General features: G+C 38.3%; 1 protein-coding gene and 1 long non-coding RNA gene across 3 annotated transcripts; one reads left to right on the top strand and one right to left on the bottom strand.

The window, feature by feature from the left end:
• Window positions 1-425: 425 nt before the first annotated feature.
• LOC148426567 (meckelin-like) lies at window positions 426-12092 on the top strand. Of its 2 annotated transcripts, XM_088410296.1 has the most exons (29): window positions 426-716; window positions 1206-1294; window positions 1389-1479; window positions 1550-1649; window positions 2195-2258; window positions 2916-2987; window positions 3940-4002; window positions 4086-4126; window positions 4199-4240; window positions 4336-4444; window positions 4510-4596; window positions 5472-5537; window positions 6048-6201; window positions 6271-6391; window positions 6482-6587; window positions 6721-6777; window positions 6845-6943; window positions 7012-7110; window positions 7201-7287; window positions 7401-7500; window positions 7599-7747; window positions 7829-7969; window positions 8052-8132; window positions 9044-9160; window positions 9248-9364; window positions 10317-10424; window positions 11421-11523; window positions 11607-11749; window positions 11843-12092. In XM_088410296.1, the coding sequence occupies exons 1-29, from the start codon at window positions 515-517 to the stop codon at window positions 11921-11923; spliced, it is 2889 nt and encodes a 962-aa protein (XP_088266422.1). In that variant the 5' UTR covers window positions 426-514; the 3' UTR covers window positions 11924-12092. The 2 variants fall into 2 exon arrangements, with proteins under 2 accessions (XP_088266422.1, XP_088266421.1); XM_088410295.1 differs by having other exon boundaries at window positions 4086-4240.
• On the bottom strand, window positions 4206-6953 carry LOC148426568 (uncharacterized). The gene is made up of 3 exons (XR_015865050.1): window positions 6927-6953; window positions 5270-5333; window positions 4206-4234 (listed from the first exon to the last, which is right to left on the bottom strand). It is a non-coding gene; the product is annotated as an uncharacterized LOC148426568 (long non-coding RNA).
• Window positions 12093-13535: the final 1443 nt, after the last annotated feature.

The raw sequence follows: 13535 nt of genomic DNA, 5'->3' as shown, positions 1-13535 counted from the left end.
AGCGCTAACCGGTCACCCATTGTTTCATTTGAATTCCTTATTTAATGTTATTTTTTGCGAGACGGTGGCAGACGGTTAACACGCCTGCTTCACAGCTCAGAGGTCGTGAGCTTGCATGTTTGTTTTATGTCCGCAGGGAGGGAGGGATGGATGGATGGATGGATGGATGGATGGATGGATGGATGGATGGATGGATGGATGGATGGATGGATTCATTCATTCATTCATTTATTCATTCAGGCTCATGAAGAGCAAGTGCCTATTTATGTTGACTTGCAGACCACACCCTGGATGATAGAAATAACCACCATTAAAATTCACATTGTAACCCACGCATTTTATTTTATTTTATTTTATTTTATTTTATTTTATTTTATTTTATTTTATTTTATTTTATTTTATTTTATTTTATTTTATTACACGCTCCAAGGGCGTAACTCCAGACACAAGATGGCGGTAGTGTTTTACAATGCCTGATGCTACCCGCAAACGAAAAAATACTCAGCAGTAAACCATGGCGACAGGGACGCTACTGTTTATTATTAGCAGCTACAGATTTGTTTTCACGTTAGTTTTTGTGCGTTTTAATCCGGTTCACTGTCAGCAGTATATAATTCCTTTTCAAGATCCCTCAGATTGCAATTTGGCTGAGTTCTTTGACATCTCTAGTTTGTCGTGTGTCAGCTGTGGGGAAAATCAGCAACGCAGTGCTGCAGGTTAGTCACACTGAAAATCTAAGCGTTTAATACAAATGATTACTTTTGTTTGAATCTCGGCTAATGCTAATTTGGAGCGAAAACTTCGTCGGACTTAATGCAATTTAGAGTTTGAAGAATCATTTATTTTTCATGTTTATGTGCCATAGAAAATGACTTAAGTACCTTAACATAGTTTTGACAGCAAATTGGTGTAAAGAAAAATCCACTACACTGTTTTTATGAAGAGATGTGAAACTTCATTTGTTCTGCCCCTTGTATTTTACGGACAACAATGAAAGGCTTATTTCTCAAATAGCATTATTGGGTAGTGGTTAACATGTCTGCTCTGCAGTTCTGATTTTAGGGACTGAGTCTTCGCTCAGGCTCACTGTAACTCAAATGAGGACAAGCACTTTAGAAAATTGCTGGATGGAAATCATAGTCAAAACAATGCCTGACATCCCCTGCGTTATTGCTAAAAAAAAAAAAAAAATCTGTTTTTTCCAGGTCTTAGTTGCATTTGCCGAAGTGGATTCCGGACAGTCACAACTGACCTGGCGTCTATTTCTTGTGAGGCCTGTCCAGAAGACAAACCTGTATGCGCTCTTCATTATTCTCTTGCTCTCTATCACCCATTAACCATTTTGTCATTTGTCTAAATTGTTCATTTATTTTCTGGTTGGATTCCAGGATGTAACTCAAGATGGTTTTGGTTGCATTCGCTGCCCAGGCAGGACAACTGATGAGGGTCAATGCCAGTGCCCTGCAAGACACATCCTTCGTGAGTGAAATAACTTGTGAGGTGACAATGCAATTGTTGTAACCTGTCTGCTTGTGGTCGTTTGTTCCAGTGGAGAGAGATATCAACGGAAACATTTTGGATGAGGCCACATGTGAACTGTGTAATGGAAATGCATCCGCTTTCTCAGTGCCAAACATCAGGGGGGACAGGTATCGGCACCGTGCATGCACACTTTCCAGGATTCATTTCTAATAGTGTCAATACGGTGAGATGCGATGAGGTTCTTGGCTTGTGAAAGACTGACATTGGAGTCACATTACCAGTTAAATAGCCAATCCAACTGGTGTATTTGCCATTAAATTAGCAGCCGGATATGAATAACGTGGAAAGTGTTTTTGTCCTTATGTTTGAATTAAATCAAATTGGAGAAAAATGCATTTATTACTTTTATGAGCCATTAATGAGTCTTGAGAAATCTCATGGCCCCAGGCACTTGCCTGTGTCTGCCTTTAATAAGCAAAGTACCGTCTACCTCATGTTACGCTTTATATACATTCAGCAAAAGTAAATATGCAACAAAGAACTATTCCAAAAGTTCAGCGATTTATATATATTATTAATTTTGAATTCAATGAGATAATTTGATGACAGATAATTCAAATTGTGTTTCTTCAGTCCTCAATGATGCTATCCATGTCACTGTTACCTGTTGATATCATCTCACCCCTATTATCTGGTCTATATTGTCATTTAGGTGCGAGAGATGTCAGGCTTCCTTCATAAAAAGCTCCTGTGTGTGTAATTCCCCCTCGGTGCTGGTGAGTTCACGTCACTATTTACTCTTAAACTACACAGCCTTAAAACTTTGCAGAAGGGTGGGTGGCAGAGCCAAGAATTTAACTTTTATGGACAATGTTGGTGAGGATCTGGCTTTAAGAGCAGATACAGGAACTAATTTTTACCTCACTAATTGAATGTCAATGTATTATGATTCCTTTGGTCAGTGCTTCTCAAATGGGGTTATGGGTACATATCCCTGGGGGTATTTAAAGGAACTCCAGGGGGTACACAAGATTTTAAATGAAACAAACATGCAAAAATCATTTTAAAATGGTTTTTGGGAGTTATTAACGGTTTCAGGCAAATACAAGTTAGTAGCTTATTCAATTTCATTATTTAAAAAAAAAAAAAAATTCTCCCCCATACTAGAATGATTCGACCCAACTTGTCATCTGCCACCTGTCAAGTTTAATGATTTATATTTGTGATTAAATTTCTTCTTCTCTCCCCAAAAGAGGACACGTTACGTTGAGTATTTTTGTATCGACAAATATTTCTTCATAATTGTGATATATTGTAATATATATAAATATATATAATTGATATAGATATTTTTAAGTATGTATAAACTTTATAGTACTAACTTTTATATTAATATTTATTCATTGTGATTCTTATTTCACCATGGTTTCCAGGCAGGAGGGTTGTGTATCCCACCAGGTAGCCTTTCCACTAATGTCAATCCCAGTGTCAACTATGCTCAATTAGTGAGTATCCTTCTTCTCTCATTTTGTGTATTTTCGTTTCCTTCACCAAGGAAGCTGTGTGTGTGTGTGTGTGTGTGTGTGCGTGTGTGTGTGTGTGTGTGTGTGTGCGTGTGTGCGTGTTTTTCTCTGTTTTGCCATATATTCCAGTTTTGCGGCCTTTTGTCTTTGCACGACCATTTTGGTGGACCCTACTAGTCGTGACTTGCAGTTTTTAAAAAAATGAATCAAATTATGCATTTAATTTTTTTAATATACATATTTTTGACTATATTTATGACAGTCTAGCTTTCCCTCTATTTGAAACATTTTGCTTCTGAAATTTGACACAATTTTGATAGTACACTTATTTAGCCATTTTTAGCGGTAAAAAAAGTTAATAGTTTGTCTATAAGTAAGTCTTTTAGCACTAGTCATTTTTAGACACCCCTTTAGACTGAAACGTAAAACAATTACAAAAAAAAGTTAAGTGTCAGCTCATCAATCATGGCTCGCCATTTGACATTTCTAAGGTTTGTCAGGTAATGTCATATTCATTCAACAGTAACAAAAAAAACATTTTTAAATGTTTTAACTGTTCATGAAAAATAATTTAGTTATCAAATGAATCACAGACAAAATCTAAACTTTTAGCTTCTAAAAATAGCATTTAAGCAAGTTATGCACCGGCTAAGTATGTTAACTTTACATTACAACTGATTTTAAATGAGTATGCAGTGATTTTTCCACTGATTTTTTAATTTTGTTATTATTATTAAATCAAACCTTTAAATAATCATTTGTTCGGTTTGTTCCTGCCAATGAAACTGGTTAAAATCGTAATCACCCAGAATGACTAAAAAAGTCAAGATTTTATTTTGCCAATAATGCCCAGCCCTCCAATGAAATGCCTATTTTGTGTCGGTTTTATATGCTCTTCTTTATTAAAACAAACATTTTGCTGTCCCACTTGCAGAAGTTCAGCATTGTGTCTGCGTGGTTCCTCCAAAACCTCTACTCATCCGCAGCAGCCTGTCTTGTAATTCTACAATTTCTCAATTCCATTTGGAACCAGCTCCGTGTGGTGTTAATGCTGCATGATAACAAATCGTCTGTCAACAGAATTTCTCCAACCTGACGGCTTGCCAGGCCCTCGGCAACATGTGCGTGATGAACATGCACTCCTATAGTGGCGTCAGCGCTGATGCCTGCGGCCTCTTTAATGTGGTTTTCAGGTCACAGGCCGCTTTTAGCTCCACTCAAGACATCTCCTACTGGTAATCAATGGTATAGATTATTTGGACATAGCATTAGGAACACTCTAGATACAACTTTGACAATATCATGTTTTTTTTGTTTTTGTTTTCCCCAGGAGGCATAATCTACCATGGCTTTACTACGGCGATGAACCAGGACTGGCGAGCCGGGTCCTTCAATCTGATCCTGTCCCATTTAGCTTCATTTTCAGAGGAGTTAAGAAGGTAGCTGTTGAGCTTACGTCACAAAGTTGCTAAAATATTCCTGTTAATTCGCCGATATTTGACAGAACACAGACATTAAGCTGCTTGCTGCCGTATATAATGTCAGAGGCGAGTTTCTTCGATGGGAAAACGTCGGAGGAGCTAATCTCCAGGTAATAGAACGATTAGAAAAGAATTGCTTTCAGTTTTTTTCTCAGATACGTTTAGTTCATCTTTCAAGCAGGGATGTGTTAAATGCAACTCCAGTCATCTATATTCTGAAATGCTCGTTTTTGTTATCTTTTTGTAAGTGGTGAATATGTACAGCCTCTAGTATTTGTGACATTTAAAATATGGTTTAGTTCACATTCAAGATTAGAATAGTCTAACATGTTTTTAAACATTTACATGGCCGGCTATGTTTTTTAGGGTAGTAAAACATTTGCCAAAAATAATCATCCAATTGGCTGCTATTTACAGATAATTTTAAAATGTTACCTTTTGTTACCCTAACTATTTACAACAGTTTATACAGTACAAGTAAGAAATGTGTCACTGTTTATGACGTTTAAATCTATACCATAACATTGTATCCTGAAGTATATATCGTGCAGAGCAAAGTTGATCAAAGAAATATTCTGGATATCAGTTCTTTACACACAACTTAAAGTTGTTAAATGTTAACTATGTTAAATGTGAAATCTACTGTTCTAAGTTACTAGTAGCATAAATACATATGACAGGAAATAATGTCCTTATAACTTTATTTACACTTTGAGTAACATTAACACTGAAAACACACCAACAGAAACCCTACCAATGAGCAATATTAGGGAATGACCTCACTTTTTTTTTATTTGGTCACTCAGAATACTTGAAATCGGTTGACTCTCTTCTTTTTTTGAGGATTCTGTGAATTGAAAGGGAAAGTTTTTAGACAATATATTTACTGCTGCTATTAATAGGAAATAGGGTACCTGGCTATAATCAATTGAGCCTTGTGAAAAGCCTTAGAGGCACTAGTCTAATGATTTACCCTCTGATTTAGATTTGTCCTGAAACACCCATCAAACGGAGATCAGCATTCAGTTTTGGCACTGCTTACCAAGAAAGTGTAAGTTTGCAGAGGTTCACATAAAGGGGAAGTCGAATCAAAAATGTGATTTAATATGTTCTATGCACCTGTTTATGGCCTCTACTTCAGATTGTATTCAGGACTATGAATGAAGCTGCAAAATCCACATTTAATCCATCTGTGAGAGTGCCTTTTAGTGTCCAGTGAAAATGACATCACAGTTTCTCAGGGCCCAAACACGACTGCTCACGATTCGGTTTGCAAACATGAGCAAACTCAGAAAACAGGTGAGCTGTGATTGATCATTAGCTGAGCAACTGTGATGTCATTTTCATTCAACTGCAACCGGCAAAACGCCTGCCCCTTGAGATAGAGAGAACGGATGCGTTTTGCTGTTTAATTCTTATTCCACACAAGCAAGACTAATCAGAATGTCCCACTTTTAGACTAGTAAAAGCGCATTGAACATGTTACTGTATTGTACATTTTTAATTCCCCCTTTAGCAGTGCACTTGTTTTGTATCCATAAATTGGGTCGTGTGTGTGTAGTGTGACCTTGCAGTCGCAGACCTGCTGCGTTCTCACCCCGAGCCATTGTTTTATGATGTGTTTCTGGACCTCGGCGGGGAAGAGAGCAAGAAACTTCTCCCCTTGCCCACGTTGGTTGTTAACCAACAATATAATGGAAAATTCATAAACCAAGGTGGGATTTGTGCCTGTGCGCTTGTGTGCGATTGCGTTGTATGCCTTATGTTTTGCTCTCTGTGTGCAGAAAGTATGACAAACTGGTACCTGTCACGACGTATGTTTCTTATCGACGTGCTGAGCGGCAGAGAGAAAAGCGCAAGCGTCCTTCCTAAAGTCATCCGTGTCGCCAAATCTGTGCAAATACGGTGTGTATTCAGGCAGACAGAGGACACAGTGAAAATAATTGTTTCTGTACGCTAAATCCTTGATGGATGTTGATATTCAAATGTGTTAAGGTTCCAGTTGGTTCCAGGCACACAACAGGGTCAGGTGTTCCCCCCACTGATGACCGTGGAATACAAAGATGTACTGGTCACTGATGTCAACACACAAACTGTGTCTGTGAGTTACTAACTTCTTGGGTGGTTTTGAGAAATTTGTTAATGGTCGCTCATTGTTGACGAAAACATTGGTAAGTAATTTTGTGAAGCCCTGTGATTGGTTCAAATAAAAAAAATACCACACCATCCTGCAGATGAGCTTTGCCGTGGAATACGAGATGGATCAGAACGAGGCTCGCTTGAAAACGGATGTGAGTATGAAACCAAAGGTGTTTTGAAATTTTGCGGGCATGGCCGATACATTTGTGTGTGTGACAGACTGCTCTGGGTGTGTTGGCTGGTCTGGCTGTGCTCTTGTCAGTGCTCAAGACTGTCAGCTGGAAGAGAAGGATCGCCTCACCTGTCGTCGACTTGAGGGTAAAGCTCCTCCAAAGCGTAATGAGGACTTTTCAGTGTAAATACTGACCTCCTGCTTCTGATTTCAGACGATGCTGATGTTTTTCTTGTTTTACGCTGGGGATTTGGCCAACGTTTTTCTCGCCGTCACTGTGGGAACTGGACTTTACTGGGTCATCCTTTATAAGGTGCCCTTCATTTCATCCCAAAAAGAGTACATTTTTTTTTTTTTTTTTTAGCTTGAAACATTTTACTATGAGATCTATTTACGGTTATAGGCCCAACAGCATGCCTCAGTACTATTGCCGCTCCGTTATCAAGAGGATCAGTTTGTGACGTACATCTCTTGTGCCTTTGCACTCAAGGTCAGTCAGTTAAAACGTGTCAAATGTCCGCATTACTCATTTTGAACGCTAGAGGACGCCCTTCAATTTCATATAATGTACCTGTATTGTACTGTATTTTATTCTGTGTCCAGACAGTGCAGTTCCTGCACAAACTAATTGTGCAGTTGTCTGTGGACGTCTTCTTCATTGACTGGGAAAGGCCACGCAGTAAAGCAAGCAGGACTGTGCCGGGTATTAAATTTGTCATCTTTAATGGATTTTCTTTTTTTTTTTTTTTATTTCTTTTTTATATTGTGTTCCTGTTTCATATGTGTTCAATTTCTGTGAAGCCGTTACCGCTGACGGTCAGCAGAAACGCGACCCTTCCCCTGTCAGCATCTGGAGGACCTACTTTGTGGCCAACGAGTGGAACGAGATCCAGACCATCCGCAAGATTAAGCCAACCTTTCAGATCATGGCTGTACTCTTCTTCCTTGAAGTGCTTCTCACTCAACTCACAGCTTACAGTTGTTTTTTATTTGCATTCCTGAATTAATATCACCCTCTGTGGTTTGTGTAGGTGATAGGTTTCTCAAATTTAGCCCTGAGGGACCCCTGGCCAACTCTACAGCGCCCCCCACAGGTGTACACACCTTCATACAGCTTGACCATGCGTTATGGACTATCTGCAACACTCTGGCTCTGCATTGGGCTTCTGCAGGTTTTCACCTATTTTCCTCAATTCTTGTTGACCATACACAGGGTGCTAACCTATTACTAAATGTTAACATTCATCCACACAGATTATTTTCTTCACTGTATTTTATGAGCATTTCGTGGAAGACAAAATCCGCCAGTTTGTGGATCTCTGCTCCATCAGTAATGTGAGTGACTGTGTCAAACTGTATTTTTACAGGATGTCGTACTGGCCTAGTGAAAAATCTCCATGTTTTCTTAATTCCACCTTTACAAAAACATGCCCAATAGGTTCAGGAGGAGGTGATACGTAATTAGCCTACTCCATGTTTTATTCATCTTGTCCAACCGGCATTTTACAATATTATGTGTTCTGCAATATTTGTTGGTTGAATTTATTCATTCCCCTCGTTCAAAATGTTTAAATAAAATTATATTTATAGGTGTTTATACTAACATATTTAACTTCTTCACTGCCAGCCCTGGAAAAAAAATATCTTTGACATTTAATGGCTCTCAATTAGTTTACTATTGTTCTTCAAAAATGCTGATTAAGTTTTGGCAGTATTAATGATTTACCTCTTTCTTCCACTTAAGGTTAACATACAATACAAAATACCGTTAACATTCTAATGATTGCCATAGATTGTCGTGATTTTTGAAGCAAGGAATATTTGACCACACACAATAGCACAACACACGTAGACAGAAAATATATGCAGAAGAGGTATTGTTCTTTATGTCTGAGCAGATTAATTGCATTCCCGTTCATTTCATTATTAGGGAAAGATCATTTAAGTTTAATAGCGACAAGCGTTACGGAAAATGGATGGATCTACAGTAACTACTGATGACCTACTTTGCCAACGTCCTTGGCTGCGAGTGTGCACTGCTTTATCTTCTTTTATCAAGCAGCCACTGCACAAGTTTATGATTTATAACACCCTTGTTAACTAATGTGCTATTCTTATTATGCTTCATTCCTACTGAATGTACAGAAAAGTTGTATTTCTTCTCAACACTGAAAGATCTACTTTAGCGGGTCAGAAATGACGTTTTTATCCGTTAAGTTTGACTTAAGTGTACTTTATCTTTGAAGATATCCGTGCTGCTCTTACCTCAACGCTGTTTTGGCTACTACATCCACGGGCGCTCCGTGCACGGTCACGCCGATACAAACATGGAGGAAATGAACAACAATCTGAGGAGAGAAGCCGTATGTCCGCTCACAGACTGTATTATCATTTTGATGTATTTTCTTCAATTTGTGTCCGTCCTAATATGTCATTTTTACCATGTGAAGGAGTCACTGTGTGGCCAAAGAGGTCTTCTTCCCAACACGGACATGCAGACTTTCCAGGTGGCTCTTTCAAACCGGCTGCGCTCACATTATGACAGGATACGGGACTCCTTCACCAGGGTTTGTGCCTGCCACCTCTCAGAATGTTGTCAGGAACTATGTATATGACCTTCCCTTCCCTTTGGATTATTATTATTTCTTTTTTTTTATTATGACTGTTTTTTTTCGTCTCGGATCTCCTCCTAGATTTTTAATTTCATTTATATTTAAGCGTTTTAATTCATGCCAGCCAGGCTATCATTTTGCCTTGTTTAGGGTTTTCAATTTTTCTTACAATTTTATGTTTTTCGCCTCCTCCTGCTCCAAAAATAAAATGAAGCAAATCAAAACAGACTCATTTAAATCCCATTGGAAATTCAGAACTTTCAACTCATTCGATTCACCTTGGGAGCGCATTACTTCTTATCAAAAAAAAAAAAAAAAGAACTCACATGTACCAAGAAAAGATCAAATTTTTCCGTGGAATCTTCCTAATTTTTCAGCTCCAAAAAATCCAATGTTCAAATATTGTATGCGATTCATCACTGTTTCTTCATTCATTCACATCATGCAATTCAGGGCCATTATTTTACTCATTCCAAAATTTTATACCAAAAATTCACATATTTAGTTCACATTTGGAATTATTTTTAACATGGCCAAATTTCCTACATACCCCAAAATTCCTCATTTTCACCAATAAAATACTCAAAGAATTGTAAATCTATTTTGGGAGATTTGCTTCTGTGATTTCAAAATTTTAGGACAGATTAAACTGTTTCAACTTTAAACTGTTTACCTTATACCTATCAATGCCAAATGTTATTTTTTATTTATTTATTTTTTTTTACCATTTGATTATCTTCAGTCTACATTTTTCAGTCGTATTCAAACCATTCCAACATCATTATGTAGCTCATTCAATGTCAATTCAAATTGTTCCACATATTTAATTCAGCCTTTACACGCAGCTTCTTAAGACATTGCATTTTCTATTTGTATTTTAACGCTTCACTCTTTCTTCCATTTGCAGCGACACGGACCGTCAAGGCTCATGGATGCAGCCTCATTCACCCAGTCAGACCAAAATATCCGGGCCTACCACACCATGAATCACTTCCTTGGATCAGTCATAGATCATGTTAGTCATCCTCATAAGGCTTTAATGCTTATTGTTTGCTCCAGTCAGGGCTGGAGGGACAATCATTTCCAGCCCTCAAGTTTTAGAGCTCACTTTTGTTGACAACATTTTAATGAAGGTGTATCGCTGTCATGGTACTTAGAGACATACTATCCTGAGAATTTTCCAGTCTTGGAAGCTACACAGGGTTGGGCCTGGTTAGTAGTTGAATGGGAGACCACAGGGGAACACCAGGTGCTCGAGTGTCTAGGTTGAGCCCACCTTAGGACTTCATCAAAATGCTCAAAATTGACTGGCACTCTAGGGGGTTTCATCAGATAATGCTTGGCTCTGAAAGAGTTAAAATAGCATGGTTAAGAGCTCAGCAATACAGTTTAGCCTAAAAAAAAGTCAGATTTGTAAATATATGCACTTTTTTATCAACCTAAAAGTACAGGATTTCATTCTCTGTATCAGTATTTACTTGGTATTGATTGATTACAAAATCTCAAGTACCAGTATAAACAGAGCTCTATTTAGCCAGCAAGAGGAAGGAAAGAAAGAAAGAAAGAAACGCCACACTTTCTCTTATATTTTAGTTCTAAACTGAACTTGCCGCACATCCAGCTCCCTTTACACTTGTGACGATTTTGTACAGACGGGTGTGATATACAGTATTTACAATATTGTTTTGAGTTGTATATTACACTATTGCAACTTTTGGTAATAATTACTGTGACTTGGTGACACCCATATCAACAAAGGTAGAGGAAGTAAGTGTTAACTGTCGCTAATTGTTTCGCCATTTGTACATTCGTTGCGAATGTCCTATAATGGCAATTTTGAAAACAGTGGAAGCTGCCCAAACAGCATATAATGCCGACCATCCCGGAGAGTATTTGCCAAGAAGTCCAGATTACTCACTCCAGCCCTGCCTTTATTTATGTATTACATTGTATTTTCTATTCCAATTCAAATCTGTTATATTTTATAGTCACACTGTTTTTTTCTCCTCAGGCCCACCCAGACATGGACTACATCGTGAGGGACAAACTGGCATTGGAGAGGGTCATGGGCATGGAATTCCTTGAACCAAATGATAAGAGCATCTTTTATAATGGTATCAACTTGCGATTTGAACATATCGTACATTTGCGTGTGGTGGTGCATGCATGCATAGATAATATCTGTTTGTCCCTGCAGATGAAGGTCACTCCTTCAGTGATGTACTCTTTTATGGAAATGAGGGCACGCTGCTGATTTTTGACACGCTGTTCTTCTGTGTCGTCGACCTCACTTCTCAGAACTTCGTACTCGCTGCCGTCTTGACATACTTACAGCAAACGGTGAGTATTTTGTGCGTATATCGTAAAGTACAGTGTCTAGTTGGTGAATCACCCTGACTTGATTGTAAGTGAACTTTTGATTCTTCCAATTAGATCTTTGAAAGGATTCGTTACTCTTTCGGAAGAAGAAACCTGGTCAACAAAACTCTGGTGGATGACAGATTTTTGATATGATATGATCATTCGTAGCGGCTGTGTTGTTAAAACTGTATTTCATGGTAGGTTTTTATGTTGCTGTATTTGCAGTTCACTTTTTAAGACATTTTTTTACGTATATGTTGCCTGATGTGTAAATATTTTTCTTGTGAAGGTATTTTATAGATTACATCATTTTTTCAATTAATTTGAATACACTGGTCTACTTTTTTTTATTATTTTATTTTGGATGAAATATTGGGTACACTGGATTCCCAGTCAATCACAAAACATGTATAGACAAAAACAAAATTCACACTCGCTTGACAATTGAGTGTCTACAGAGAAGCAAGATATTTCCCATCCATGGTTTTAGCCAAGGGAATGGTTGATATTGATTAAAAAAAAATGTCGCGTACCAGCCTGAAAACCACCAACTTTTGGTGTTGAAAAATCTTTATTTAATCCAAAATAATATAGCAGGTTTATGTGCTTGTTTCAATTAATATGAGATCATTTTGTGGTTTTTGTTGGTTAATGCAACGCTGTGGTTTTAGGGAGTTTAATCATTCGTTTTTACTTGTACTCACTCTTACTTGTTTATGTTTACGTCTTTACTTCTACTTAAACGAAAGCGTTTAGTTTAATGAAAGGCAACACAAGATGGCCGCCGTTATTTTCTTTTCGCCTTATTTTGAAAATCAAATTTATGTATTTCCTGTTTGTCGTCACTGACCGTGCTGTCAGCGCTCAGCCAATCAACTTCTACTTTGCGGTGCGGCGCTGGTGGACGACGACGACGCCCGACTGGCGGTGCTTGAGTTCGAGCCATGAGCTCTAATAACTTATTTACATTCAGAAGTAAAGGTTGGTTTTATTTTGCGTTTATATTAGATAAGTTTAGTCCTGGTTTTTAGAATACGCTTGACAGTTTGTAGTCTTCGACTGGTGGTGGGTGTAACCCGCTTTACGTTTAGCATTTGCCTTGTTTAACTGACGCGTTTCTAAGCCAATTGAGTATTTAATTGTTAGATTTGAAACTGTCCGTCCATAAAGTCTTTGCGTATTTTTTTTTTTTAGAATTTTGTACCGGAAGTAAAGGTAACTATTTATTGAGTTCTTCGACACCCCCCCTCCCTGCTAGCTAGATGAGGCTTGTGATGTCAACAAATATGGTAACTTTGCCACAGCTACTGGTTCCCAATGGCCAACCAGTTTGGCTTTCTTCTTTTGTTTATGGAGGACACAGCTTGGGTCCTCCGTTGAGGTGTATTATTACTGCAGCATCTGCACGCTTCGGGCACTAGACATGCCTTTGATTATGTAACATGTAACTAGCATCCTCAGCAAGCGCCAGCCTACCAAGGTATGACCGCGTAAAAGATTTCTCACCATCCAAACGTCAAGCTATTTTGAGCGCGTCTGCTGACTTAGTCTCGCTTGCAAGTTGCAACTCAAGCAACAAAGTGTTAAGTTACAGTGTGACTCAATTGGGTTGACTTTGGCTGCCGTTTTTAATGATTTGAACTTTACGTACACAAGACCTCGTTAATTAATGCAGGTATCCTTGCGCACAGCAATCGGCGCAGTGTTTGACATCCCTGTAAAGCCAAGTACATATTGGTTTTTCAAGATTTATGATGCAAGCTTG

This window comes from Hippichthys cyanospilos, chromosome 3 (assembly GCF_059441005.1).
Source record: "Hippichthys cyanospilos isolate Australia breed blue-spotted pipefish chromosome 3, RoL_Hcya_1.0, whole genome shotgun sequence".
NCBI classification, from domain to species: Eukaryota; Metazoa; Chordata; class Actinopteri; order Syngnathiformes; family Syngnathidae; genus Hippichthys; species Hippichthys cyanospilos.
This window is presented reverse-complemented; position numbering and strand designations above follow the sequence as displayed.

Coding starts and splice junctions, on each gene's coding strand:
- LOC148426567 (XM_088410295.1), top strand. CDS start 515: ATGGCGACAGGGACGCTACTGTTTATTATTAGCAGCTACAGATTTGTT. Junction 4,241..4,335: donor ACTCAAGACATCTCCTACTG/GTAATCAATGGT, acceptor TGTTTTCCCCAG/GAGGCATAATCTACCATGGC. Junction 9,365..10,316: donor TACGGGACTCCTTCACCAGG/GTTTGTGCCTGC, acceptor TTCCATTTGCAG/CGACACGGACCGTCAAGGCT.